The sequence below is a fragment of the Chelonia mydas genome, chromosome 3 (genome assembly GCF_015237465.2).
Source record: "Chelonia mydas isolate rCheMyd1 chromosome 3, rCheMyd1.pri.v2, whole genome shotgun sequence".
Classification (NCBI taxonomy): domain Eukaryota; kingdom Metazoa; phylum Chordata; order Testudines; family Cheloniidae; genus Chelonia; species Chelonia mydas.
In genome coordinates, this window is record NC_057851.1 from 1237919 (window position 1) to 1265754 (window position 27836).

Genomic DNA, 27836 nt, shown 5'->3' on the forward strand with positions numbered 1-27836 from the left:
TCGGCTCACGGCCCCTGGGTAGAAGCCTGGCACCCCCACGCAGTTGGTGTCACTGCGACAGAGCCCTGGCTGGCCCTGTGGCTTTGGGGGACGTGCAGCTGGCTCCATCCCCTCCCTGCAGCTCATGGAGGACATGAGGTATCCAGGCAGGAGGTTTATTGGGGGGCTGGCAGCATGGGGGGTGCAGCCTGCTCTGGGGCCCGCCCGCGTCAGTGCTGGGGCCTCACGCAGCTGGCCCCGTCCCCTGCCCTCAGGCTGCGGCTCAGCTCCTGGCTGTGCTCGAAGGCGGCCGTGACGAACTGGGCGAAGACACGGTCCATGTAGCTCTCGTGCCGTGGGAAGAGCCCCTCCAGGAAGCCGATGTGCCCGCCATGCACCGTCACCAGCACCGCCACCGTGGGGAGGCGCCGCACCGCGGCCAGGGGGATGGCTGAAAGAGAGCGAGTCAGGCAGCCCCCAGCCTCCCGCGCTGGGCCCGGAGCCCCCCGCCCGCCCCCTGCACTCACCCTGCAGCGGCGAGAAGGGGTCGTCGGCCGCGTTGAGGCAGAGCACGGGCAGGCGCACGGCATGCACCGAGTGCGAGGGGCTGGCGGCCCGGTAGTACTCGGCACACGTCCCATAGCCGAACACCACGGCCGTGTAGCGCTCGTCAAACTCCCGGATGCTGCGTGCCTGGGGTGGAGAGCAGGGGTCAGGGCCGGAGCCGCTGTGGGGCGGGGCTGGCCGGGGAGGGGCAGGGGCAGGGGGCCCATACCTTCAATATGTGATCCACATCCACCTTCTCTGCAATCACCTTCCTGTGCCTGCAACGTGCCCCAGAGTCAGTGTGGGGGGGCTGCCCCAACAAGACAGCCAAGAGCCCCCTGACCCCCAGGTATCAGCCCCAGAGTCCCCCAAACCTTCATGTACCAGTCCCCCTGGCCCCCCATACCAGCCCCACTGACCCCCACGAACCAACCCCGACCCGTCCATCCCTGAACCGCCCCCCCAGCCCAGCCCCACTGACCCCCACGAATCTGCCCCGCCCATACCTGACCCCCCTGAACCAGTCCCCCCAGCCCAGCCCCACTGACCCCCACGAACCAACCCTGACCCGTCCATACCTGAACCAGCCGTGCCCCGCCCATGCCTGACCCCCACGAACCAGCCCCGCCCCACCCCCCTGAACCAGCCCCCCAGCCCCGCCCCACCGGCTGACGAGGTGCAGCAGGTTGGCTGTGAGGCGCCGGTTGAACAGCAGGCCGTTGAGCGGCTCCTCCAGCGAGCGGCTGGACTCCATGGTGTCCCAGGGGACGGACAAGGTCAGGGCCGCCACCAGCCCCGTGTCGTGCCCCCGCTGCGCCAGGTACTTCAGCACCAGGATCCTGGAGAGACAGCACCACAGGTGGGCTGGGGCCAGGGATCTGCTCCCCCTGGGAGCGTCCCCCCAATTAACCCTTCCCCTGCCTGTGCTTTGCCAGCCCCCTCTTCTTGCTGCTCCCCAGCTGCGGGGGGGCAGACATTAACCACCCCAGGCCACCCCTCACCTCCCTGTGCCAGCCCCCTGCTCACCCGCCTAGCGAGACACCCACAGCCAGGAGTGGTGCCCGCGGGTGCTGGGCCTTGATGTGGGCGACCACGGTCTGCAGGTCCTCCGTGTTGCTTGCGCAGAAGGCTCTGGGGGTCTAAGAGCAAGAGCAGAGCTGAGGGGGGCAGGGGGGTCTCCAGGGAGGCAGTGCCGGGGCTGGCCGAGGGATCCAGGGGGAGGTGTCCCCAGGGGGGCAGTGCTGGGGGAGGGGGGGTGTCCCCAGCTGACCGCAATTAACAGAGGGCCATGGAGTGGATCGGGATGTTCATGCTGGATCCCCTCACTCTTGCATGCAAGGGAGGGGGGTCCTGGCCCCCCAGGGGGCATGGGGAGGGTTCAGCCCTGAGAGCCATGGGCAGGATGGGGTGGAGCAAACTGCAGCCAGGGATGGGCCAGCGCCTCCTGCCCCGGGGAGCGGCTCATAACAGCCAGACTGGGCCAGCTAGCCCAGGACCCCAGATCTGGGAGCAGCTAGTGCCAGGTGCCCTAGAGGGAATGAACAGACCAGGGAATCACCCAGTGATCCAGCTCCTGGCAAACAGCGGCATCAGCCCTGCCCAGCCTGGCTAATAGCCACTGATGGACCTGTCCTCCATGGACATATCTAGCTGTTTTTGAACCCTGTTCTGGTCTTGGCCTTCACAACATCCCCTGGCAAGGAGTTCCACAGGTTGACTGTGTGTTGTGTGAAGAAATACTTCCTTCTGTTTGTTTTCAACCTGCTGCCTAGTAATGTCATTGGGTGACCACTAGTTCTGGTGTTATGACCAAGAGTAAATAACACTTCCTGATTCACTCTCTCCACAGCCGTCGTGATTTTATAGACCTCTATCCTATCCCCCCTTAGTCACCTCTTTTCCAAGCTGAGAATCCCAGTTCTATTAATTTCTCCTGATACGGAAGCAGTTCTAGTCCCTAATCCTTCGCTGCATCTTTTCCAACTGTAAAGGATCTTTTCTGAGCTGGGGCGACCACAGCTGCACGCAGTGTTCCGGGCTGGGCGTCCCAGGGATTTATACAGAGGCGATAAGAAAAGGAGGACTTGTGGCACCTTAGAGACTAACCAATTTATTTGAATATAAGCTTTCGTGAGCTACAGCTCACTTCATCGGATGCTGTAGCTCACGAAAGCTCATGCTCAAATAAATTGGTTAGTCTCTGAGGTGCCACAAGTCCTCCTTTTCTTTTGCGAATACAGACTAACACGGCTGTTACTCTGAAACCTGTCATTTTACAGAGGCAATGTGATAGTTTCTGCTCTTATCCATCCCTCTCCTGCTGGCTCCCCGCGCTCTGGTAGCTGGTCCGGCTGCTGCTGCCCGTTGAGCGGCTGTTCTCAGAGAACCACCCCAGGGAGGCCGAGATCTATCTTGAGGGCTCACAGCTAGTTTGGACCCATTGTTTTGCCTGTATAGATGGGAGAGCAGCTCCGACCTACTGGGACCCAGGGGCCTGGGCCTAGCCCTGCCCTCCCCTCCAGGGCTCACGGAGCGCGCTGCCCCCCACTCCCAGGGCCTCCAGAGCCCTGGGCCAGGATCTCTGTGGTGGAGCTGGGACCCAAGGCCCCCCCGGGGGACAGAGCTCACTCACCAGCAGATCCTCCCCCTTGCACCCTCTGTTATTGAACACGACAGTCCTGGGGGGAGAGGAGAGGAGACGGGTGAAGCTCCCTGCCCCCTTCCCCCACGACCTGTCCATCCCCAGCCCCCCTTCCCCCATGACCCCCCCATCTCCCCCCACAACCCCCTTCCCACCAATCCCCCTCCCCAATGCCCCTCAGGCTGGCACTGCCCCAGATGCCCATCACCGCCTGACCCTCTGGGGATGACCATGAGGCTGGGTCCCTGCAGCCCCCCCCCAGTCACCAGGGGCCCAGCTCCCCCACAGCGTGTCTCACCTGTACCCCGCGCGGGAGGCCTGCTGCACCAGGTGCAGGATGTAGGTGGCCTGGCTGTTGCTGGTGAGGCCTGGCAGCAGCAGGATGGTGGGGCGTGTGCCAGGCTCCGGGTACCGCTGGCTCTCTGCATTGTCCGCCCAGTCCAGCAGCAGCTGCCCTCCATCCGCTGTGTGGAGCAACTCACTGGGCAGGGAGCACAGGGTGGAGTGAGCCCCGAGCAGCAGGGGCGTGGGCTGCACCCCATGGCACAGCCTGGGAGTCACTGAGCAGCGTCCCCAGCGCTCGCCCAGCCCAGCTCGAGAGCCCAGCACGCACCTGCGGTAAGAGACCAGGGGCCGGGACTGGAGGAAGAAGCGGAGCAGGGTCTGGAGCCGGCCCTCGTAGCACCAGGGCGTGGGGTAGAAGGGCTCGCTGACAATGGGGCAGTGTGTCTCCAGGAAGGCACGGAACGGCAGCCCGCCCACCAGCAGGGGCCTCTGGGAAGAGATTCGGGGAGAGCTGGGGCCAGCCCAAGCCAAAAGACGGGCCCTGGCTCCCAGGCCCCACCAGCTGCAGGACGCCTGGGCTTGTCAGAGCCTGTCACGCTCACAGGCCCTGGCACAAGCCACGGACACGGGCCCCGAGATCCCACGACATGGGGCTGAGCCCTCAGGGACAGAGCCCCGCCCCAACAGCGCAGACCCCCCCACAGCGCAGGCCCCTCCCCCAGCACACATGCCTGGAGCCCCTGCTTGCCCATCTAGGCCCCAGGTGCAGGAGTCAGGCAGCGGCCAGAGATGGGGGGTGGGAGGGTGTATCACCATCGTCCCTGAGCAACCTGAGTCCAGGCCTCTCCCTCTGCCAGCTGAGGCGGGACGGGCAGCGCCGTTCTAGGCCAGAGGTGAGATGGGGCCACGTGAGCAGGGCGGAGAGGAATCAGGAACAGAGAGATGCACTGAGTAGGGCCTGGGAGGGGGAGGGAGCAGCTGTCCCCTTGGGCGCCACCCCAAAGGCAGAGGCCCCCCCCGATATCAGGGGTGATGCTCTTTGCTCACCCATTGCAACCGCTCTTTAACCAACCAAACTCTCACCACCAAAATTCACATTTGGATAGCGTGGGGTTCTGACCCAAAGCTTAATTGACCTGGTTCTGTGGATCCTGCCGACTACGCCACTGTGACGGGGCTGCCTGTGGGAGCCAGCTGAGGTCACTCAATCAGGGTGAACTGCAAACAGAACAGGGCAGACAAACCCCAAACACTGGTGGATATTCCACTCCTTAGATTAACCCAGCCAGCCCAAACCAGCTTCTCCAGCACCTCCCTGGGTACTCAGACGTCCAAACAACGCAGTGCCCTTAAAGTGCCCAGCCTCCGGCCTCCATCCAGACACACACGTCAAACATAGGATGCTAAATTCTGAAAATCTTACTTCATCATAGAAAAGAAAAGATTCTCCTGACCCCAAAGGACCAAGTGCCAGACCCAGGTCAAATGATAACTCAGATCTTACCCCAAATACACGCTTACAGTCAATCCTTAGTAACTGAACTAAAATTTATTTAAAGAAGAAGAGAGAGAGCGTGCTGGTTAAAAGATCGATATACAGACAGACTTGAGTTCAGTTCTTGAGGTTCAGATGCAGAGCAGAGCTGAGCTTGTAGAGGCCAAAAGTCCTTTTAGAAATAGTCTAGAAGTTTTACAGATCTTCCTAACCAGTCTCTAAAGTTCATTAACTCTTTCTGGCCCTGTGTCACCTTTCAATGAGATATTATATTACACCCCTAACGTCACATGAGATGTAAACGAACAGAGCTGTGAAATGCAGCCGGCATTGTGAGAGAGAGAAGGGGAGCTGTGTGCTCTGGTCTTGTGATGTCAGCAAACAAGTCTTGTCTATCACCATGGCTTTGATTCAAAGATCAAAAGAGGAATATTAACATTTAGGAAGACACTGGAGTGACATAGTATTATTGTCTATATGGCTCTTTGAAGGTTGTGGTAACCGGTGTCTGAACTGTTAATGGATAAATTACCCTGGGCTAATTGCCAGGATGTTTGAGAGAAGGAAAGTGAAGCCGATTGTTTTTTCAGGCCAAAAGGCTGCAGGGAATGTATAAAACCCTGGGACACAATCCTTCTTCATCTCCGATCTGCTCTGGGTTTCAAGAAAGGGAAACCCTGAGCCGTAAGGATTGAGATCCCCAGTCACTGACGGGAGTCACCCTGAACATGGACATTGGACTGTAACCCGTGGACTATTTCTAAAAGGACTTTTGGCAAGGAGTGGAATATCCACCAGCGTTTGGGGTTTGTCCGCCCCGGTCTGTTTGCAGTTCCCCCTGACTGAGTGACCTCAGCTGGCTCCCACGGGCAGCCCCGTCACACTGTTCTAGGCCGAGGTGAGATGGGGCCACGTGAGGAGGGTGGAGAGGAACCAGGAACAGAGAGATGCACCGAGTGGGGCCTGGGAGGGGGAGGGAGTGGCTGTCCCCCAGGGCACACACCCCAAAGGCAGAGGCACCCCCCAGTATCTGGGGTGATGACACAGCCAGAGAGGAGCCTTGCTGGGCCAATGCCCAGAGCAGAGGGATGGGGTGGGGGTCGACCAGAGGGTCGTTCTCCTCACAGCTTGGCCAGCTGGCATTCAGCAGCCGAAAACACCAAGACAGACACCAGCACGGCCCGGAGCTGCGGCCTGCGGTACTGGGCTCGGCTCAGCTGTGACCTCCCAGCATGGAGGGGGCCTCCCCCACTTCAGCCCGTGCCCCCCAGCCCCAGGGGAAGTGAGTCGCTGCCCAGCTGTGCTATGGGGCAGGGACACTTCACTCCACGCCCGGCTTCTCTGGGACTGACCTGGAACGAGGTCAGCGCAGCCATGCCCAGGGGCACGCGGCCGGGTACCCGGTGAGGTGTCTGGGTGGGGACGGGCACTGCCCGGGACAGGCTGCACCCAGCACCACTCCACAAATCGCTCCAGCCCCCTGCCTGAGGGGCCCCCCACGGGGGAACTCAGGGCCGAGACAGCGCGAAGAAGGGGGGCTGCTCAGAGCCGCCCCGCCACTGGGCACGGCCACGGTGCCACCTGGACAGGTGATAATGGAAATAAGGGCTGGCAAAGTCTGCCCGGGGGGGCTCCCAAAGAGGGAGGAGTTATTTGGGCTGAGAGCTGGGGGGGGGAACCATGAGGGGGGTGTCACAGCGAGGGGGGCTCCTCGGGCCCAACCCCCCCCAGCGCTGCCCGGACGGACCGACGGACCAACCCCCCAGCGCTGCCTGGACGGACGGACCGACCCCCCCCAGCACTGACCGGACGGACCGACCCCCCCCCGCCAGCGTTGCCTGGACGGACCGACCCCCCCCCCCCAAGCGCTGCCGGACAGAGAGACGGACCGACCCCCCCAGCACTGACCGGACGGACCGACCCCCCCACAGCGCTGCCTGGACGGACCGACCCCCCCAGCACTGACCGGACGGACCGACCCCCCCAGCACTGACCGGACGGACAGACGGACCGACCCCCCCCCCCAGCGCTGCCCGGACGGACCGACCCCCCCAGCACTGACCGGACGGACCGACCCCCCCCCCTAGCGCTGCCCGGACGGACGGACCGACCCCCCCAGCACTGCCCGGACGGACCGACCCCCCCCCCCCAGCGCTGCCCGGACGGACGGACCGACCCCCCCAGCACTGCCCGGACGGACCGACCCCCCCCCCCCCAGCGCTGCCCGGACGGACGGACCGACCCCCCCAGCACTGCCCGGACGGACCGACCCCCCCCCCCCCCAGCGCTGCCCGGACGGACGGACCGACCCCCCCCCCCCAGCGCTGCCCGGACGGACCGACCCCCCCCCCCAGCGCTGCCCGGACGGACAGACGGACCGACCCCCAGCACTGACCGGACGGACGGACCGACCCCCCCAGCGCTGACCCGACGGACCGACCCCCCCCCCCCCAGCGCTGCCTGGACGGACCGACCCCCCCCCCCCAGCGCTGCCCGGACGGACGGACAGACGGACCAATCCCACCCCCAGCGCTGCCGGACGGACAGACGGACCGACCCCCCCAGCGCTGCCCGGACGGACGGACCTGCGGGACGCGCACCCAGTAGTAGCAGAGGAAGGCGGCGCTGGCCGCCAGCAGCACCCGCAGCGGCTCCCCCCAGCCCCGGAGCAGCAGGTCGGGCAGGGCCCCCAGCGCCCCCCACATCCTGCAGCCGCCGGAATCTGGCACCTCCCAGCTCCCGGCCGCCCTGCGCTGGCCCCGCCCCGGCCGGCAGCCATGTTTGTGAGGGGCAGGGGCAGCCAGGCCGGCAGCCATGTTTGTGAGGGGCAGGGGCAGCCAGGCCGGCAGCCATGTTTGTGAGGAGCAGGCGAGGCCAGGCCGGGCCGGCAGCCATGTTTGTGAGGGGCAGGCGAGGCGAGGCCGGGCCGGCAGCCATGTTTGTGAGGGGCAGGCGAGGCGAGGCCGGGCCGGCAGCCATGTTTGTGAGGGGCAGGCGAGGCGAGGCCGGGCCGGCAGCCATGTTTGTGAGGGGCAGGCGAGGCCAGGCCGGGCCGGCAGCCATGTTTGTGAGGGGCAGGCGAGGCGAGGCCAGGCCGGCCGTGGTTAACCCCGTAGGGGCCGGGCGACCGCGGAGCGAGGGAAGCTCTGCGCGGGAGGGGAGGGGAGGGTCGCGCGGCAGCAGAGCTGCTGCGTAGCCGGGAGCTCGGGACCCAGGAGTCCCGGGAGCGCAGCCCCTCCCCCAGGCAGCCCCCCGCCCAGGGCCCAGGCAGCCCCAGCAGCGGGCAGAGGGGTCTTGGTGGGGCGGGAGCGGGTGGGGGTCGCTGCCCCACGGCCCCGGCAGCGCCAGCCTCGGGCGCCGTGGGCGGCGTGTTCCCCGCGCCGTGCTCACCGCCGGGGCCGTGTCGCGCCGGGGGCAGCGCGGGCCCGGGGCCGGGAGAGTCGCTCCGCGCGGGAGCACCCCGGGGCCGGCACGTTGTTCCCCTGCCAGCCCGGCACTCCCCCGGGGGCCGGGCAGCGGGGACCGAGCAGCGCCCCCAGGGCCCGGCCGCACGGGGCTGGGGCCCCCGAGGAGGAGCGGCCAGGCTAGCTCAGCCCAGGGGCCCAGCGCTCCAGTCCTGGGCTGCGCCCCCCAGGAGATGGCACAAGAACCCCCCTTCCCCGGCTCAGCCGGGGACACGGCCCCCTCAGCCGGCTCTGCTCGTCCAGCGCCGGATGCTCTCACGGGCCGTGTGCGTGTCTCACCCTTTCCGAGTCCCGCTGGCCCCTGGCCTCGTCGCCGTCTCGTGGCCATGAGTTCCGCAGCCGGATGGTCACTTTGGTAAGAAAATATTCCCTCGGGCTGCTTGTAGATGGATCCCACCCATTCCCATCACTTGCCCCTCAGGCAGAAAGCGATTAGGATTTGGAGCGCCCCGTTCCTCTCCCCATGCCAACCCCGCCCCACCCCTGGCACAGCCTGAGAGCCCACTGCTCCTGTGGGTGCCCTCTCCTCCAGGGAAAGCACCCCACTCTCCCACTCCTTCCCTGAGCATCTCCCAGGTGCTCCGGGTGCAGGCAGGACCTGGGCAGAGCATCGGTGGCAGGCAGCCAGGTGGGTGGCACAGGGAGGGGAGATGGGCCAGGCAGGTTGCAGGGACTGACAGGAGCCATGGGGTGGGCAGATGGGTCTGGTGGGTGGCACCAGGTAGGGGGTGAGCCAGACGGGTGGCACAGGGGGTTCTGGGTGGCATGGGATGAGAGATGAGTCTGGTGGGTGGCACAGGGGGTGGGGGTGGCATGGGTGGGGGATGGGTCTGGTGGGTGGCATGTGGGCTGGTGGGTGGCACGGGACAGGGGGAACTGGGTGGTGGGTGGCACGGGGCAGGTGCCATGGGGTGGGGAGATGGATCTGGTAGGTGGCACAGGGGTGGCACAGGATGGGGGTGGCATGGGACAGGGGGATGGGCCAGGTGGGTGGCACAGGATGGGTCCAGCAGGTGGCATGGGGGTGGCATGGGATGGGGGGATGGGCCGGGCGGGGGGAGCTGGGTGGCACGAAGGATGGGCCAGGGGGGTGGCACGGGATGGGAAAATGGGTCTGGCAGGTGGCATTGGGTGTGGGGGTGGCACGTGACTGGGAGATGGGCCAGGCGGGTGGCACGGGGGGCAGGGGTGGCACGGGGGGATGGGCCAGGTGAGTTGCACGGGATGGGGCAGGTGGGTGCCGCAGGGAGGGGGGTGGCAAGGGGGGGATGGGCCTGGCGGGTGGCATGGCGGGCATGGGGGATCAGCCAGGTGGGTGGCACGGGGGGTGGCATGGGGGGATGGGCCAGGCGGGTGGCACCGGGGGGGGATGGCAAGGGACGGGGGGATGGGCAAGGCAGGTGGCGCGGGGGATGGAGGGTGGCGCGGGGGATGGAGGGTGGCGCGGGGGGATGGGCCAGGCGGGTGGCACGGAGGGCAGGGAGTGGCACGGGGGGCGGCACGGGACAGGGGGATGGGCCAGACGGGTGGCAGAGGGGGCGGGGGGTGGCACGGGACTGGGGGATGGGCCAGGTGGGTGGCACGGGGGGTGGCATGGGGGGATGGGCCAGGCGGGTGGCACCGGGGGGGTGGCAAGGGACGGGGGGATGGGCAAGGCAGGTGGCGCGGGGGATGGAGGGTGGCGCGGGGGGATGGGCCAGGCGGGTGGCACGGAGGGCAGGGGGTGGCACGGGGGGCGGCACGGGACAGGGGGATGGGCCAGACGGGTGGCAGAGGGGGCGGAGGGTGGCATGGGGGGGATGGGCCAGGCCGGGGTCGCGGGGGGCGGCGGGTGGCATGGGGGGGATGGGCCAGGCGCGGGGCAGGGGGGCGGCGGGTGGCACGGGGAGGGGTGGGCCTTACGCGGGGCTGGGGTGGCACGGGGGGGATGGGTCAGACGGGTGGCAGGGGAGGCGGGAGGTGTCACGGGGGGGGGGATGGGCCAGGCGGGGGCCGGCACGGGGAGGGGTGGGGGGTGGCATGGGGGGGATGGGCCAGGCGCGGGGCAGGGGGGCGGGGGGCGGCACGGGGAGGGGTGGGTCTGCCGGGGGCCGTGGGGGGTGGCATGGGGGGGATGGGCCAGGCGCGGGGCGGGGGGCGGCACGGGGAGGGGTGGGTCTGCCGGGGGGCGCGGGGCGGGCGGGTCCCGGGGGAGCGGGGACGTGTCCCGGCCACGTGGCCTCGCCTCGTAGGGGCGGAGCCGAGCGGGGGCGGGGCGGGGCCGCTGCTGCACCGCCGGGACCGGGAGCGGCTGCGGAGCCGGCGGGATGCGGGTGCGTGAGTCGGGGCGCGGGGTGCGGGCTCCGGGGCAGTGGGCAGAGATGCAGCGGATGTGAATGCAGTGAGTGCCCTGGGTGCAGCAGACACAGCGGGTGCCGTGGGTGCTCTGCGTGCAGTGGGTGCTCTGCGTGCAGTGGGTGCCGTGGGTGCTCTGCGTGCAGTGGATGTGGGTGCCGTGGGTGCTCTGCGTGCAGTGGATGTGGGTGCCGTGGGTGCTGTGGGTGCAGTGGGTGCGGGCGCCGTGGGTGCTCTGCGTGCAGTGGGTGCGGGTGCCGTGGGTGCTCTGCGTGCAGTGGGTGCCGTGGGTGCTCTGCGTGCAGTGGCTGCCCGGGCTGCACTGTGGCAGTGCATGTTTCTGGCACAGCCGCACACTGGCGCTCCCCGGGCTGGCTGCGGGGGGGGCCGTGCGGCTTTGGGTGCTCCGTGCTGGGCCTGGGTGGTGGCGTGAGACCCCGTGTGAACAGTGTGTGCGGCGTGTCCCTGCCTTGGCCAGGGGGGTACCAGGGAGCTGCTGGACAGGTGTGGGGGTGGGGGGCTTTGCCGGCGCGTGGCCGTGTGTGTGGCTGGGGCCGTGGGGCGTCGTGTGGGGCAGGCTGTGGGAGGCTGTTGTGTGTGGGAGGGTCCCTGTGTCTGGGTCGCTGTGCCCGGCGGGTGATGTCTGGCTGTGCCCGGTGTCCAGGGCCTGGCGCTCGCTGCTCTGCGTGTGTGGGGAGAAGCTTGGGGCCCGGCTCTAGTCTAGGGGATGTTTTGCCTACAGGGGGAGAGGGGGCCCCCCCCCAGGCTCTGGTCACCCTTGCAAAGGGCTCTGTGGCCACCCTGGGGCCCGGTGGGGGACGCGCCCTGCCCTGCGCCCTGGCCGGGTCTGTGTGTATGATGGGCATGTGGTGGCATTGCCTAGTCATGTTACATGGGTGCTCCGTCCTGCCCACTGGCCTGGCCCAGCCCAGCTCGGGATGTCTTTGTCTAATGCAAGTCCTGTGGGCATCTCTGCCAGTGGCAGGGGAAGCCCCAGTGCATGCTGGGTACACTCTGTGTGCCAGGGCTGGGGGGCATTCAAACAGACGAGGCACCTCAGAGCAGGGTGGACGCACAGGGTCAGGCTGCGCCAGCGGGTGCCAGGGAGGAGGGACAAAACGCGGCAGGAGCGGGACAGCTGGAGAGCAAAGGGACTTGCACGGCCCATAATGCACCTTTCCAGAGGTCCCCCACCACAGAGATGCTCTGCCCCGGGCTGGGGCCTTGTCCTCCCTCAGACCCATCTGCTGTTGACGCCTGCCCTGGGAAAGTGGCACCTGCCACGGCACCAGGTCAGTGGAGACAGGGTGGCATGGGGTGAGGTCAGTCCCACGCTGCCACCTGGGCTCCTGGCTGCGGGTGCAAAACGGTCACGGTGCCAGAGCAGGGCACGGGGAGCCTGGATCCCCCAGAGCAGCCTCCCCACTGGCTCAGCCTCCCACAGCCGTGGCCAGCCGGCCCTGGGGCTGACTTACCCCACTGGGCGCACGCCCAGGGAACCCCGCACATACGGCTGCTTCCGTGCACCCCACACGGTGCCTCGCTGGGGCTCCAGGCGCTCCGCGCAGCAGGGCACTGCACCAAAAGGCCAGGCCCCGGCGGAGTTGGACGCCACCGGAGGGAGACTCAGCCCATGAGTTACAGGGACCCTCACGCTGGGCTCCGGCAGGGGGTGACGCGGCTGCTTGTCCCCCCCAGGCCGTCCCCCACTCTGGTCTCAGGATGAGGAGCTTGGTGCTGGCGTCTCTGCTGCTGGCCGTGACTCCTGGCTGGGCCGCGCCCAAGGACAGCGTCAACAGGTATGAGAAAGCAGGACTGCCACGGCCCTGCCAGGGGGGAGCCTGAGTGGGGAGCGGGGCAGGAGCATGGGGGGGAGAGCTCCCAGCAGGGGGTGCTGTGGGAGCAGGGCCATAGCACTGGCTGGGGGGGCATTGTGGGGAGAGAGGCCGGAGCCCTGTCTGTAGGGGGTGTGCTGGGGGGGGTGGGGCCGGACCCCTGGCTGCAGGGGGGGATGTTGGTGGGGTGGGGCGGGGCTGGAACTCTGGCTGCAGGGGGGTGCTGTGGGGAACCCTGGTGTCTGTACTGCCCCACTGGCTGCTGTAGGCACTGGAGTGCCTGGGCTGCACTGTGGGGCTGGATCCCGCCCCTGTGAGCCCTGTTTCCCCATTTGTTGCTCCCAGGTCTGAGCGCCCTGCTGCGGAGCCTGTTCCCAACCTTCTGCACCCCGAGCCGGAGGAGCTGCGGTGAGTCCAGCTCCCCCAGGGAGGGACCCCGGACCTGGGGCTGAGCAGCTGGCAGGGAGCCTAGCCTGTGGTGGGACGGGTCTGTGGGGGTGACTGATGCACTGGGGGTTTCCCTGGGGCCCCACTCCCTGGATGTGTCGATGGGGGCAGGGCAGGGGCACTGACTGGGGTGGGATCTGCCTGTCTTTTGAGGGCGCAGCATTTGCGGGATGCTTTGTTGCAGTGATATGCCTGGCTGGGGCCCGGGCAGAGCAACCTGGGATGGGGGGCAGGGGGAGTCACAGACTGGGACAGGGAGTTGGCAGGACAGAGTCCCATGAAGGGCAGTGCGGTTTGGGGGGTGTCACTGGGCTTGGGAGGGTGGAGGACGGGAATCAGAGAAAGCATCAGCACAACCAGTGGTCCAGCTGGCCCAGGAGCCTGTCTGCTGTGCCAGGCACTTCACAGGGAGTGATCAGAACAGGACAGCTGTTGAGTGACGCAGCCTGTCATCCAGTCCAGCTTCTGGTCTAGGGACGCCCAGAGCAGGGGGTGTGTCCCTGCCCAGCCTGGCTAATAGCTGTTGTTGGACCCATCCTCCAGGAACTTAGCTAGTTTCTTTTTTGAACCTGTTATGGTCTTGGCCTTCACAACATCCTCTGGCAAGGAGTTCCACAGGTTGACTGTGCTTTGTGTGAAGAAATACTGCCTTTTGTTTGTTTTAAACCTGCTGCCTAGTAATTCATAGGGTGACTGGTTTTTGTGTTATGAGAAGGAGTAAATAACACTTCCTGATTCACTTTCTCCATACCAGTCATGCTTTTAGAGACGTCAATCATATGCCTCCTTAGTCGTCTCTTTTCCAAACTGAAAAGTCTCAGTCTTATTAATTTCTCCTCATACGGAAGCCGTTCCAGACCCCTAATCATTTTTGTTGCCCTTTTCTGAACCTTTTCCAATTCCAGTATCTCTTTTTTGAGATGGGGCGACCACATCCGCACGCAGCATTCAAGCTGTGGACGTACCATGGATTTATATAGAGGCAACATGATATTTTCTGTCTTCCTATCTATCCCTTTCCTAATGGTTCCCAGCATCCTGTTCGCTTTTTTGGCTGCTGCTGCGCATTGAGTGGATGTTTTCAGAGAACTATCCACAGTGACTTCAAGATCTTTCTTTTTTGTCCATAGAGCTGGGATTGTGTTTCCCAATGTGCGTTACTTTACATTTATCAACACCAAATTTCCTCTGCCATTTTGTTGCCCAGTCACCCAGTTTTGTGAGATCCCTTTGTAGCTCTTTGCAGTCTGCCTGGGACATAACTATCTTGAGTAGGTTTGTATCATCTGCAAATTTTGCCACCTCACCGTCTACCCCTTTTCCCAGATCATTTATGAATATGTTGAATAGGACTGGGCCCAGTGCAGACCCCTGGGGGACCCCACTATTAACTCTCTCCATTCTGAGAACTGACCATTTATTCCTCCCCTTTGTTTCCTTTTAACCAGTTACTGATCCAGAGCTGGGCTGGGTCAGGTCCCGTTGGGTCCCAGGGGTGAGTGCAGCAGGGATGGGGCAGAGCCCATGGGAGCAGTTGACGGGCAGAAGGGACCCATGGGGGATTGTTGGCTCACCCCACGTGCCCTGCTGGCTCCAGGCCTGGTGCACTGCAGACCATGGGGTCTGACCCCCAGCCTAGCACCAGCCCAAGGCCTGCCCCAGAGCAGAGCAGGCAGAGGACTAGCTCAAACTGTCCCTGGGGTTAATTACCTGAGTCTGCTTTGTCCAGCCTCTCCGTCCTTGGCTCGCCTTGGCCCTTTCTCTGCTCTCCCCTGCCCCTGCTGTTCCTTACCCCCCGGCTCCCCCCCAGCCCCCAGCCCGGCCTCACTCTGCTCCCTGTTCCAGGCTGCTGCAGAGCTACCTGCAAAGCGTCCGGCAGATGGAACAGGACCCCGCTCACATGACGAGAGAGCAGGGTAAGGGGCACGCCCGCAGCGCCAAGGGAGGGGGGCTGGAGCATGAGGGGGTGGCTGTGTTCATGTGGGGTCGGGGTGGTGAGAGGGCCCCCCACAGGTGCCCAGTGGCTCTCACGCTGCGCTGGCAGCTGACATGTTCCGGCCCCATTCCTGGGCAGGGGGTGCCCAGGCTCCATGCAGACCCCCCGGCCCTCCTGCCTGCCACAGCTGCTGATGCCCCCCGCCTCCCCCTCTCTCGCAGTGCTGCTCTATCTCTTCGCGCTACACGACTACGACAGGACTGGGCAGCTGGACGGGCTGGAGTTCATGCAGCTGCTGCTGGACGTGATAGCCCAGCACGCCCAGGGGCAGCCCTCTCCCGACGCGGTAGGTGCCGCTCACAACTCCCCCCACCCCAGGTGCTGGGGGACTCTGGGCCAGCGGGAGTCCATGCCATGGCCGGGGCCAGCAGGCATGGGGGTGGGCGCATCTCCCCTGGGCTGAGATCTGGGCCTGGCTGGTGACTGGCAGCCTCCCTCTCCGCTCAGAGCACGGGCAGCAGCAAGGAGAACATCTTGGGGGACCCCCTGTAGGGGGGACAGAGCTCAGGCACCCCACAACACAAAGGCTGAGTCCCAAGAGCCAGCCAGTCCCCACCCTGGGCCAGCTGGGAGCCAGCACCCCCTAGAGGGGACAGGCCCCGTGCCCCATTCCCCACCCCTGAGCCAGACAGTCCCTGCCCTGGGGCCGGCGCCCCCTACAGTGGACAGGCTCCGTGCCCCATTCCCCGCCCCACAGTCTGCTCCCCCCAGCGCTGTGCAAATGTCCCATCTCTGCTCTCCTACCCCTGCAGGTGATCGTGGTGGTAGACGGGATCCTGGAGACTCAGGACCTGAACAGGGACGGGTTACTGAACCCCTCGGAGCTCCTGCTGCCCCCAGCCCAGGGCCAGCCCCCCCTGCCAGCCCAGACTGAGGCCCCCGATGGAGAAGGGGTTGTGCAGTGGGCAGGTGAGGAGCCAGAGCAACCTGCCACGGCCCTAGCGCTCGCAGGCGCCCAGGGGGCAGCAGACCCCGGTGTGGAGCTCCCGGAGGCAGCAGGCCCCTTAGCCGAGGAGCCGGAGGCTAGGGGTCTCTTGCTGAGCCAGACGGGGCCAGAGGTGGCTCAGCCTGAAGAGGAGGCTGCCAAGGAGGCTCCAGGGGCCCCGGCCGGGGCCCCCAATGCAGAGATCTAGGCCCCCAGCCTAGATCCACGGCAAGCTCAGGGCACTGCCGGGGCAGATCAGAGCTGGCACGGGGAATGCAGGTGCGGGGGCTGCTGTGCACAGAGAAACTGAGGTGGTGGAGCGGAAACATCTGCCAGGGACCCCCCCACACACCCTGGATCTGGCTGTGAGTGGTGCCGGGGGGGTGGGGTGGCGTGGCGAGGGGCTGCCTCCCTCCCCACCCCTGGGGAAAGTAGCTGCGCTCAGCCCTACCTAGCCCGCCTGGGCCCCAGGGGGGCAATTCCTGTGGGGAGCGTGTGAGACAACCCCTCAGGACAAGGGGCCACAGGTACCTGACCCCTAATTGGGCTGGGGGGCCCAGGAGCCACTCCGGGAGTTGCAGGCACAGCATCAAAGCAGGGTTACCCTCGCCAGCTCTGAACTGTCCCCCCACTTGGCCCCCAAGAGTGGCAGAAGCTGGCTGCCTGGATAGAGGGGCCGGGGGGGGGGAGGAGGGGGCACTGGGACATGTGCAATCGATCATGTAACTTACACTTTGAAAAGATAAAAATATACATTGAGCCCCAGGGCTCCTGGCCCCCCTCCCTGGATGCGCTGCGCCATGCCCCCAGGAGCTGTGGGGGTAGGACACGTACTGGTGGGGGGAAGCGGAGAGAGGGAAAGGAGTTTGCCCAGCCAGCAGGGCTCGCCCAGCTGAGGGTGCCTCCTGCCCATCCCCACAGGGGGCTGAGGCCATCGTGAAATCTCCCCCCTGCCCCGCCCTGAGCAGGCTGCAGCTGTGTGGGCTGACCAGTGACCCTGCTCTGGGTACTGGCTGCCAGGGCACAGATAACTAGCCCATCCCTCTGGAAGCAGGGCCTGGCACAAGCCTTCTGCCTCCTTTGCAGGGCCCCACAGGCCCCGAGCCAGAGGGTGGGAGAAAGTGGGGGTGCTTCCATCAGCTATATCAGGGGGCCATTCCCTTTGGGGAGAGCCAGGGGTTTAACCCCTGCCTCCTTCAGTGACTGGCGCAGGAGCTTTGCCCTGCCCCTGAGACGGGCACCACAGCCCCAGTGGCCAGCCCGAGGGGGAGCAGTGCACCCCCCAGCCAGGGTCCAGCTGCCCCCACTAAGGACTGCTGCCATGAGGCGGGCAGGAGGTCAGGTCCACCCAGCCAGCTCTGAGACTGCCCCACCCCACGAGAGCCCAGCCAAACAGCCAGGGGGCCTTCCAGGGCCCTCCTCGCCCCTTGGCCCCAGGCCAGTCCCTCCACTCAGCCCATGGCCACCGTTCCTGGGCACCTCCTGCTCCCCTGAGGCCGGACTTAGCCCTGCCTGCTCCGGGCGCTGGGGTGGGCAGGCGCCATGCTGAGGAGAGCTCCCTGGGAGCGAGGCCCTGGAGCACTTCGACCTACAGCTGGACACCCCCAATCACAGTCAGAATGGAGGCTGGGGCCTGGGAGCCCAGAGGGCAGAGCGGGGGCACCCCCCTCCTTCAGATGGCCCCACCTGCCCCCAACCCCTCACCCATCCTGCCAGGGGCTCGAGCTGGTATCAGGGGGAAGCAGCCTGGGCAGGAAGCCTGGCAGCCCCTGGCATGAGGAGCCTGTTCTGCAGAGAGGCAGCTCCCCCCGCTGCGCTTCCTCTAAGGCGGGGAGCAGTGGGGAGCAGCAGGGAGCCCCCTCCTGGGGGTCCAGGAGCCAGTGCCAACCCCAGGCAGCAGGGTCTGCTAGCCACAGAAGTGGCTGCACCATGGCTCCGCCTGCCCACCCCCAGGCTGGGGAGGGGGCTCCTGGGCGGGCGCTGCCCCCACAGCTCACATGCCGACGTACGTCTGGGCAGCTCAGCAGCACCCTGGGAACTCGCCCGCCGGGCCCTGGCGGCCGGACTGTGGCTGCAGTGAAAAGAGCGGGCACAGCAGCTGTTCCCAAGTGTTTATTGACTCCACTGGACAGGGGGGGGACCCACAGGGCTTGGTACAGTGCCAGGGCAGCGTGGCACCCGGCGGGCAGCGCCAACAGCTCAGCCCTCCCGCCCCAGGAAATCCCAGCTCAGCAGCCCCAGCCGCAGCCTCCTCGTGCCAAGGGGGCCGTCTCCTCCAGCTCACACGATATTGTCGTACCCGTGGACCCCGCACTTCCTGCCAGCCACCTGGCAGCCGAAGGTCAGCGCCTCCTGCAGCCTCTGCCCTGTCATGGGAGAACAAGCCGCCCGTCAGCCGGTGCCGGTGCTGGCGGGGAGAGGCCCCCGACAGCAGCGCAGACCCACCTCTCGACAGGGCCAAGATGACGGCGGCGTTGAAGGTGTCTCCAGCGCCCAGCGTGTCCAAGATGGTCTCTGGGGGGAAGGCGTCCGAGTGGACGAGCTCCCCGTCCGGCCCCAGCGCGTCAGCCCCTGCCTCGGCCCAGGCGCAGATGACAGTGGCCCTGGGGGCACAGCAGTGCAGCGTGACCGTGACCCCACAGCCAGCCCCGCCCCCGCTCGGCCAGCTGCCCCCAGCCCAGGCAGGGCCCCGCGGGAACTGCTCCGAACCCACCAGCCCATTTCACCGCAGCCAGCAGCGCCCGGTACCCTCCAGAGCCAGCTCTGGGCCCTGCCCCCTCCTCTGGGGTGAGCAGAGGGGTCCTGCTCCCCCCATGCCTCAGGCAGCGTGGGCTGAGGAGGGCCTGGAGGCCGCCCACGGCTGCGTCGCTCTGCCCAGGGCAGGGCAGTGAGTCCCTGGCCCCCCCATGCCAGGTTCATCCTCCCAGTTTGGGCCCACGTGGCCCAGGCCTACCCTGGTCTCACGCGGGTGCGAAGCCCCCTCACGGCCTCCGCAGCCGACTGGAAACCGAAGTCCTTCGCCACGTCCTTGCTGACAAATACCTGCCAGGAAAGAACGGGAGTGAGGGGGCGGGGGCAGGTAGCCAGAGCTAATGAACAATACCAGTGCCCCCCAGCCAGTGCCCCATAGCCAGCACCAAGCCCCTGCCCCCCAGCCAGTGCCCCCGATGCCCCATAGCCAGCGCCAAGCCCCTGCCCCCCAGCCAGTGCCCCCGATGCCCCAACGCCAGTGCCCAGCCCCCGCCCCAATGCCAGTGCCCCCGATGCCCCATAGCCAGCACCAAGCCCCTGCCCCCCAGCCAGTGCCCCCGATGCCCCATAGCCAGCGCCAAGCCCCTGCCCCAATGCCAGTGCCCCCGATGCCCCATAGCCAGCACCAAGCCCCTGCCCCCCAGCCCCTGCCCCCCAGCCAGTGCCCCCGATGCCCCATAGCCAGTGCCCAGCCCCCGCCCCCCAGCCAGTGCCCCCGATGCCCCATAGCCAGTGCCCAGCCCCCGCCCCCCAGCCAGTGCCCCATAGCCAGCACCAAGCCCCTGCCCCCCAGCCAGTGCCCCCGATGCCCCATAGCCAGCGCCAAGCCCCTGCCCCAATGCCAGTGCCCAGCCCCCGCCCCAACGCCAGTGCCCCCGATGCCCCAATGCCAGTGCCCAGCCCCCGCCCCAATGCCAGTGCCCCCCAGCCAGTGCCCCATAGCCAGCGCCCAGCCCCCGCCCCAACGCCAGCGCCCAGCCCCCGCCCCAACGCCAGTGCCCAGCCCCCGCCCCAACGCCCCCCGCGAGCTCAGCAGGAGCCCAGGCCACAAGCCCCAGCTCCCTGAGCCATGCAGGAGCTGGCATCTGATTGGCTAGTGAGACTGCTCAGCTGGCCAATCAGCTCCCCTCCTCATTGGCACCCCAGACACCTGTCCTGTCTCCCACAGGCAGGTGCCCACCTGGACAGCCCCTCCCAGAGCAGTGAGCTGGCGCCAGCTGCCCAGAACGCCCCCCCCGCCCCGGGCACCAGCCACGGAGAATGAGCCAGCTGCCCAGAGCGCCCCCCCACCCCGGGCACGGGCCACGGAAAACGAGCCAGCTGCCCAGAACGCCCCCCCGCCCCCGGGCACCAGCCACGGAGAATGAGCCAGCTGCCCAGAGCGCCCCCCAAAGGAAACACTCTGTCACCCAGGTGTGGGTGGGGCCTGGCCCCCTGCAGCACCCCCATTGGGCAGGCCCCAGTTGTGCTACTCTCTGGCTTCCCCCACGCAGGGGCCTCACTCTGGGCCGTGACACCTCCCGCTATGGGGGCCCCCTCCAGGCAGTGGGGCCCCCCAGCAAGACAGGCTGGGAGAGCCAAGCTCTCTGCCCCCCCACAGCCTTGACCCCTCTGATCCCAGCCGCCTCCAGGAGCGGGGGATGCTCGTGCGGCAGCCAGACATCCTGAGAGATGGGGCTTCAGCGAGTATCCCTCACCCCACTAATGCAGCTGAGGTCAATGCTGCCCCCCCCAGCCAAGGCATAACACCCCCACCCCCAAACAATCCAGCCCACCCTAGTGTGATCTAGCGTTTTGGGTGCAGCGAAGGCTGCGGGGTGAGGCGGCTGCTCAGGCTGGAGGTTGCAGGTTCATGTCCTCCGCAGGGGTCACACAGGGCAGTGCTATGTTGCCTGTGTGACGAAGTGGGACTGTTCTTAATGTTTCCTCTGAATAGTGTGGGGGTGCCTCAGTTTCCCCTATGCAGTTCTTAAGTATCTAGGGGGTGGGATAAGGGTGTATGATCATTGCAGAGCCCTAGAGGGCAGGTATGTGCAGGGGTCTGGACACAGAGAATGGCCAACACCCTGTTTCCTGGCCACTGATGGCCTGGGCCCTTCCCCCATGCAAGGTGAGAGCTAAAGGGTTGGAGAACAAAGGAATCAGGTGCCCTCCTGGCCCGGGAAAGGGACAAAACCCAGAGGAGGAGGGGCTGGAGGGGGAGGCAGTTTGGGGCTGGCTGCGGACATGGAGTGAAGGGCAGACGTGGTGTCTGGCTCCCTGCCCCCCAAAATGGACCCGGCTGAGGGGTCCGGTTCTCTGCACTTACAAGCTCTGGTTTAGACCATGTTCCTGTCGTCTAATAAACCTTCTGTTTTACTGGCTGGCTGAGAGTCCCGTCTGACTGTGGGGTTGTGGGGCAGGACCCTCTGGCTTCCCCAGGAGCCCCGCCTGAGCGGACTGGCTGTGGGAAGCGCACGGAGGGGCAGAGGATGCTGAATGCTCCGAGGTCAGACCCAGGAAGGTGGAAGCTGTGTGAGCTGTGTGTCCTGCAGACAGGCTGCTCACAGGAAGGCGACTGCCCCAGAGTCCTGACCGGCTTTGTAGGGAGCAGTTCCAGACTCCGTGACAGCCTGTTATGCAGATACGGCTTTGGGCTATTTGTGTAATTGAGGTAATGCATATTCATATATGCAATTTAGAGCACTGGCTCATTTATATACAACCTCCAGATTCCTGGACCCTAGCAGGTTCCCAGCCCTCCTGCCCACCTGCACTCCGACAGTGCCCCCTGTCCTCTCTGTGTCATTCCTCAGCCCCATCAGAGAACCCTGGATGTGACCTGCTGGGCCTGCCAGGGCAGAATGGTCCCTCCGGCCCATTCTCTAGGGCTCTGTCCTGCCTAGTGTGAAATACCCCAGCCAGACCCACCTCCCTGGCAGACAGGAAGGCTTCCCCAACAGCCAGCAGGAGGTCTCTTCTGGCTCAGCTTTCCCCACCACCCCCAGATAGCCCCTGCAGTGTCCGGCCCATGCCAGGACGCAGGAACAGGGGTCGATGGCAGGGACACTACACCATTAGTTCCTACCACGTCTCCGTAGCCGAAGAGCTGGTACAGCTCCTCCCGGGACTTCTCCACCTCCACCGACGTAGAGACTCTCTGGTGGGCTGGGCAGGCCTGGTTATGCGCCTCCACACGCTGGATCATTTTCACCTGCTCCGCAGCATTCCTGCCCTGGAAGCAGGAAGAGCTCTCAGCAGGGCCAGGGCAGTCTCCCTGATCCCCCAGGCCTGGGCACAGCTCGCCAGCCTGGCTCGGGGCTGAGTGCCAGAGCGGGGACTGAGGGAAGCAGTGCCTTAGTGCAGACCCCAGCCTAAGCCACCCGGCAGCTTCGTGCTGCATGGGAAGGTGGCCTGGGCCATGTGGCCACAGAACGGGAGTGGGCATGAGCAAAGACCTGTCTACACAGGGCTACCCAGCACCAAGCACTCAGTCCAGATAACAGCATCCACACCCGGAGCCAGTCAGGAGCAAGGTCCCGCACGGAGCAGCCTGCGAAGAGGGAAGCGCAGAGCGGAAAGCAGCGAGCTGGCGTGTCTGCCTCCCACCCCACCTCCAGGCCCCCAGTCCCTAGCCAGAAGCACTGGAGCCAGTCTCTATTTCAGGTCTACCAGGCCCCTCCCTGTCTCTAAATCCTACTGGTGCCTCCTCCTTGCGACTTCAAGCCACCCCTTCCTTTCTGTGCCAAGGAGCGAGCGCCTGGCCACGTCTTCGTCTCCTGCAGGGCTGCTGTCACCACCCTCTCTGGCCACCCCGACGCTGACCAGCCCAGCCCCTCCCCATCCCGCTGCCTGGCCCACCCCTCAGATCTCAGCTCCTGGCACCTCCATGACATGGCCCTGGGCTGGGCACCACGCCCGTGTGGCAGGCTGGGGATGCAGGTGTATGTGCCATCCCACTCCTCTGGCCTGCGTCTGCTTTCGCCTGCCTGGGGCAGGGACTAGCCCCCCTCTGCGCTAGGGCAGCGCCAGGCACTTCTGGGGACCCACTGAACAGTCAATGGCACGATGCCACCTCGGCCCTGGGGGCCTCGCCAGTAGGAGCGGGGACTCACCTCCCAATGGATCCACTTGTACTGGGTGAGGTCGACCTGCTCGAAATCCTGGGCTGTCACATCTGGCAGGTTTCTAACCCACAGGGGAGGGGGGAAAACACAGGGAAGTCAGAGGGCAGGTGCACGAGGCCTCTCCCAGCAGAGAGGTTAGGGCTGAGGGGGACGGGGGGGGCCCTATAGTCTTTAGCCCACGCCCTGCCCCTGCAGTCACTGAGCCGCTGGGGAATCCGGGCTAGTGGCCCCAGCTGGGTGGGGAGGTGGAGCTCCCAGGCAGTGGGGCCCAACACACAGCATGGCTTGTGGGCACTTGCAGTCCTTCCACGCAGCCTCCCTGGCCTGCCCGGCTACACCATGGTGCCCGGTGCCCTTGGGCACTGCTCCCGCTGCACCCTTGGCTGGCAGGGCCCCTCCCCACACAGGGCTCCTGGGGGGTACAAAGACCAAGCAACAGGGCAGGACTGTGTGACTGTATGGGGCTCTGAGGGGCTGGACTCTGCCCAGCGGCGGGCTGTTAACGAGGCACAGATTCAATGATTAACCACAGAGGGGATGAAGGCAGGAGAGACCCTGGCCTGATCTCAAAGGGCATCAGCCAGACTTTGATCACAGAGATCCCAGGGCCAGGGGGTGCCCGCTGACGCCCTTCAACGAGGGGCCAAGGCACACGAGAGCTGCAGGGAACAGAGCTCAATGGCACCGGGTCGCCGTGAATCACTAACCGCTCCCCCCAGTTCTCTGGCTGCTGGATCCCAGCTCGACCCTCCTGCCAGCAAAGGGTTAACAGGGTCCCAGGGCAAAGTCCCTGCTGCTGGTCCCAGCAGTGCAGGGCCAGAGCTCCAGCTCACTGGGCAGAAGAGACGGCCCCACACGGGAGCTGCGTTAACTGGGGGGGCCGAGGGGATCTCCTCGGGGTGCTGATGCCCTCTCCATGTATTCTAACTCGCTGGGCTGGGCTGAGGAGCCCCACAAAGATGGGGCTCACCACCGGGGTAGGCAGCAGGGGGCACCCCAGCTCGCCAGGCCTGTTCCAAGCGCAGCGCCAGACCACCCACCAGGAAATGGAGGGGTGGGGCTGGTGCGGCCCGGGCGAGTTCCCAAGGGAACATCCCGCCCCAGGGCCAGCGAAAGGCCCTGACGCAGCCCTGCAAGCCCAGGGAGGGCACCGCGACAGCGGCCAGCCCAAGGTACAGCACGGGGTGGCACAGGGCCCCCCTCTGTACGCCGGGCACCTGCAAAGGGGGGCAGTCGCAGGGCAACCCCCCGTAAGCCCGGGGGAGGCAGCGGGCGTCCCACATGCAGATTTCCCCCCCCAAGACAAGTGGCCAGCGAGATGTGCCAATTATGGCAGTGAAATTACCGGGTGCTGATTGGTCGGCCAGGATTAGCATTGCTGCAGCTGATTGGGCGTCTGCGTGCAGAATCAGTGGACGAATCAGTCAATCAGCCATGCAGGATGGGTCCCCTGTGGCGGGGCAGCGCCGAGGCGAGACCGAGGGCACGGGCCCCCGGGCCCCCGTCCGTGACAGGCAGGGCCCCAGGGCCCGGCACTGGGGTTCCCCCCACGGGAGCTGCCCGCCTGCCAGGGGGGATTGGCGCGACGGCTCAGCGGGCGTGCCTGGCCTTACGTGTCGTAGAGCGTGACCGTCCGCGAGCCGCTGGTGCTGTTCACAAGGCAGCAGGCGCACGGCGTGTCCCCCCGGCTCTGCCACGCCACATGCGCTACGTCCACGCCCCTGCGCCGGAAGTCCGCCATGATGAAACTTAGCGGGGGAGGGAGAGAGGGGTTAGATCCTGGCGGGCACAGCGGGCGCTGGGCACGGCCCCTACGCACCTGTTTGTGTGCAGGATGGTGCGGGTGCCCCTGCTCACGCTGCTGATGACGATGGAGGTGGGGAAGGAGCTCTCGGGGTGCGAGACCACATGGGTGAGCTCCACTGCGTAGCGCCGCAGATCGGCCAGGACGAAGCTGCCGGGGAGGGGGCGCAGAGAGGGTTAGCGCGGGAGGGGAGAGCCGCTGTCCTGCAGCACCTGGGCGCTGGAGGGGAGGCAGCGGGTCTGGGGGCCCCGTCAGTCCCCAGCAGCGATTGCACCGGCCACCCAACCTGCCCCCTCTGCACCGGGAGCCCCACAGATCGCGATCAGCCAGGGCGGCACCAGGGCTACAACCGGGAGTGGGGGTGAAAGGCTCTCCAGAGACTCTCCAGCAGGGAGATGGGGCCAGCGACAGGGGGAGGGGTTCCCCAGGAAGGGCTGGGGGCTCCGTCACTCCCCAGCAGGGAGATGGGGCCAGTGGGTAGGGGGGTCTCCCTGCTGGCCCTGTGGCTGTGGATATACCCACTCCCCTGGGTGATGCTCTGGAGAACAGACTTTGAGGATCTCGCGTCCCTTAGTCCCGGAGGAAGAGGTTGGATGGGACCCAGGGGAACCCTCTCATCTTGTTTCCATGGCGATGTAATTCACAGGGACCACTGGGGGAGCATGGACGCATCAGGTTATGGTGGGTCACACCAAAATGGCAGCTGGTCACACTACTTACCAAGCAGATGTGGATTTTAGAAAAGCACCAACCCATGCTAACCCCCCTGCCAACGCTGCAGAAGATCCCCTGCACCCGATCCCGGTGCCCCTTGCCAGCTGGGAATGCAGACCCCGAGTGAGGGCAGTACAGCCGAGGAGCCGGACAGCCCAGCCACTGGGAAAAGGCCTGACAGGGCCCATCAGGGGGGTGTCAGAGCAGGCCGGGTAGGAAACCAGGGGTCACAAACCTTTAGAGTACACAAAACTCAGGGTAAAGGAAGCCCCCAGTCTGATCTGCCCCCCTCCCCTAGCACAAGGAGGCAGCCAGAGCACCCATGATCAGCAGAGGTGTCACGTCTCCCCATCCCGGAAAGGGACGGTCCTGCCTGCGGGCTCCCTGCCCCCAACTTGCTGGGCCCTGTCACCTGGAAGGAAGGATTCTCTCTCATTCCACTGTGCTGGGGGCCAGGGCACCTGCCAAGCTGCACAACGGTCCCCTGAACTGTGCCAGTGGGACTGGCACTGCCCATGGCAGGATGCCCGAGGCACTGGCTTGGGCACTCAGGCTCCCACCTCACTGTGGGCATGCTGACCCCGCAGACCCCGCCCGCACCAGGTTCATCACTTACTCGGCTGCGTGTCCTGGCGCCAGCGAGCCCATGAAGGCGCAGGGCGCCCCCAGCAGGGACAGCACGGTGCAGGAGTTCGAGGCATTGCCACCCCGCTGCCAGCGCTGAGACAGGCACCTAGAAGGCAGACAGCCATGGCAGGGCATGGCTGGGCCCCAGGCGCCCAGCCCCGCACCGGGCCCCAGGCGCCCAGCCCCGCACCGGGCCCCAGGCGCCCAGCCCCGCACCGGGCCCCAGGCGCCCAGCCCCGCACCGGGCGGGATCCACACGCAGGAACAGGCCCGTTAGGCGGGTGAGGGAGCAATTGGACTTGCAGAGCCAGCCGGGGGTTCCCTGCTTGCTGACAGGCCCGGGGTGGGGCAGAGGAAGCTTGTGCCAGGGCAGCCAGTTCAACGGGAGGCTGCTGCAGTGGCTGTCCGTGCAGAGAGCTCTTGGGGCTGGGATCCCAGGGCTGCCCCGCGGCCAGTGCACTGGGGTGGCACTGCACAGGGGAGCGGGTTGGAGGAACCAAGGGGCCCGAGGGGGTCTGGGCTGCTCTGCCCGGGAAGTCGGGCTACAGGCGAAGCCATTTCTAGATGGTCGAGAGGGCGCCCAGATTCCCCGCTGGCCAGAGCCCCCTGGCGGGCCTGCTCCTGCCAGCTGGGTATGCGCCAGCCACCTGAACGCCAGGTGGATTTTCATGGCCCAGAGAGGGCCTGGGGCTAGCGCGTGAGCAAGGGCCTGGAAGCCAGAGCCCCGACGTATCCTGGCTCCGACAGGGATGCCCAGCCTTGGGGGGGGAACAACCCAGCCAGCGTGAGGTGGCGCTTGCTCCCATTCCAGAGGGGCTGATGTGAGGGGGCTGCCTGGCCAAAATGCCCGGGAAGTCCCTTCTCTCCAGCCCCACGTCCCTAAGTCCCAGCCCCCCTGCGCCTCACCCCTCCAGCTGGAAAACGGAGCTGGGCAGGCTCAGAACCACCCCAGGGGAAGGGCCCCGGGAACGTTTTCTGTGAGTGGCAAAGGCAACCCCCCACCCACTCGTGGGGCCGGCGCAGGGCTCCCAGAGCCTGCAGCCCAGGGGCTGACCCGGCCAAGCACCCCCAGCCCAGCTCTGGGACTGGGCTCAGCCCCTCCGTGCCCCCAAGCCAGCCTCCCCACGGGGCTGCAGTCCCCAGGGAGCCGAGCCCCCGTACCTGGTGTCCGTGTCCTCGGCCGGGTACACGTCCACCACGCTGATTATGTCCAGGCAAACCAGCCCAACACACAGGATACGCTTTTCCTCCATGGATGGGCTGCCCCTCCGGCACCAGCCCCCTGGGCACCGACCCCCAAACCCCCCTCCGGCACCAGCCCCCCGGACACCAACCCCCGCTCCAGCACCAGCCCCCCGGGCACCGACCCCCGAACCCCCCTCCGGCACCAGCCCCCCGGGCACCGACCCCCAACCCAGCACCAGCCCCCCGGGCACCGACCCCCGAACCCCGCTCCGGCACCAGCCCCCCGGACACCGACCCCCGACCCGGCACCAGCCCCCCCGGGAACCGACCCCTGAACCCCGCTCCGGCACCAGCCCCCCGGGAACCTACGGCCCTGCCCCCCGGGACCGCCGCCCCGACCCGTGCGCCGCCCGCTGGCTGAGTCAGGACCGGCCTGAGCCGCACAAGCTCCCGCCTGCAGCTACCTGGCCCCGCCCCTGGCCCCGCCCATTCCCTGCCTAGCCCCGCCCCCCGCCTCCAATCCCGTCCGCTACTCAGAGCCCCGCCCCCCGCCGCACCAGCCCGGACTCCCCGCCCAGCACGTGACAGGAGCGGGCGGGGTCACGTGATGGGGGCGGGGCGGGTGCTCTAGGCTGGGGGCGGGGCGCGGATGGTGACGGCCCCCCCGCCCCCCGGCCGACGATAGCGCTGGGGTGACCCCCC

General features: G+C 66.4%; 3 protein-coding genes across 13 annotated transcripts; 1 reads left to right on the forward strand and 2 right to left on the reverse strand.

The window, feature by feature from the left end:
- Nucleotides 1–141: 141 nt before the first annotated feature.
- ABHD1 (abhydrolase domain containing 1) lies at nt 142–8176 on the reverse strand. Of its 4 annotated transcripts, XM_037893632.2 has the most exons (10): nt 7532–7656; nt 6299–6527; nt 3780–3940; nt 3465–3647; nt 3158–3203; nt 1552–1664; nt 1191–1364; nt 755–803; nt 507–672; nt 142–430 (listed from the first exon to the last, which is right to left on the reverse strand). In XM_037893632.2, the coding sequence occupies exons 2-10, from the start codon at nt 6320–6322 to the stop codon at nt 210–212; spliced, it is 1137 nt and encodes a 378-aa protein (XP_037749560.1). In that variant the 5' UTR covers nt 6323–6527; nt 7532–7656; the 3' UTR covers nt 142–209. The 4 variants fall into 4 exon arrangements, with proteins under 4 accessions (XP_037749560.1, XP_037749558.1, XP_037749557.2 ...); XM_037893630.1 differs by lacking the exon at nt 6299–6527 and having other exon boundaries at nt 7532–7777; XM_037893629.2 differs by lacking the exons at nt 3780–3940; nt 6299–6527 and having other exon boundaries at nt 7519–8176.
- CGREF1 (cell growth regulator with EF-hand domain 1) lies at nt 5521–16714 on the forward strand. Of its 4 annotated transcripts, none has more exons than XM_037893648.2 (6): nt 5521–5844; nt 12443–12543; nt 12925–12987; nt 14872–14942; nt 15184–15308; nt 15775–16714. In XM_037893648.2, exons 2-6 carry the CDS (start codon nt 12467–12469, stop codon nt 16153–16155), a joined length of 717 nt encoding a protein of 238 aa, XP_037749576.1. In that variant the 5' UTR covers nt 5521–5844; nt 12443–12466; the 3' UTR covers nt 16156–16714. The 4 variants fall into 4 exon arrangements, with proteins under 4 accessions (XP_037749576.1, XP_037749572.1, XP_037749573.1 ...); XM_037893644.2 differs by lacking the exon at nt 5521–5844 and adding an exon at nt 8305–8765; XM_037893645.2 differs by lacking the exon at nt 5521–5844 and adding an exon at nt 10611–10722.
- Nucleotides 16715–18043: 1329 nt separating this feature from the next.
- Nucleotides 18044–27279, reverse strand: KHK (ketohexokinase). Of its 5 annotated transcripts, none has more exons than XM_037893640.2 (9): nt 27111–27279; nt 25939–26055; nt 24624–24758; nt 24150–24200; nt 22793–22865; nt 21766–21912; nt 18901–18989; nt 18393–18550; nt 18044–18313 (listed from the first exon to the last, which is right to left on the reverse strand). In XM_037893640.2, the coding sequence occupies exons 1-9, from the start codon at nt 27200–27202 to the stop codon at nt 18228–18230; spliced, it is 948 nt and encodes a 315-aa protein (XP_037749568.1). In that variant the 5' UTR covers nt 27203–27279; the 3' UTR covers nt 18044–18227. The 5 variants fall into 5 exon arrangements, with proteins under 5 accessions (XP_037749568.1, XP_037749565.1, XP_037749567.1 ...); XM_037893637.2 differs by lacking the exon at nt 24150–24200 and adding an exon at nt 24418–24552; XM_037893639.2 differs by lacking the exons at nt 24150–24200; nt 27111–27279 and adding exons at nt 24418–24552; nt 25329–25557.
- Between the last annotated feature and the right edge of the window lie 557 nt (nt 27280–27836).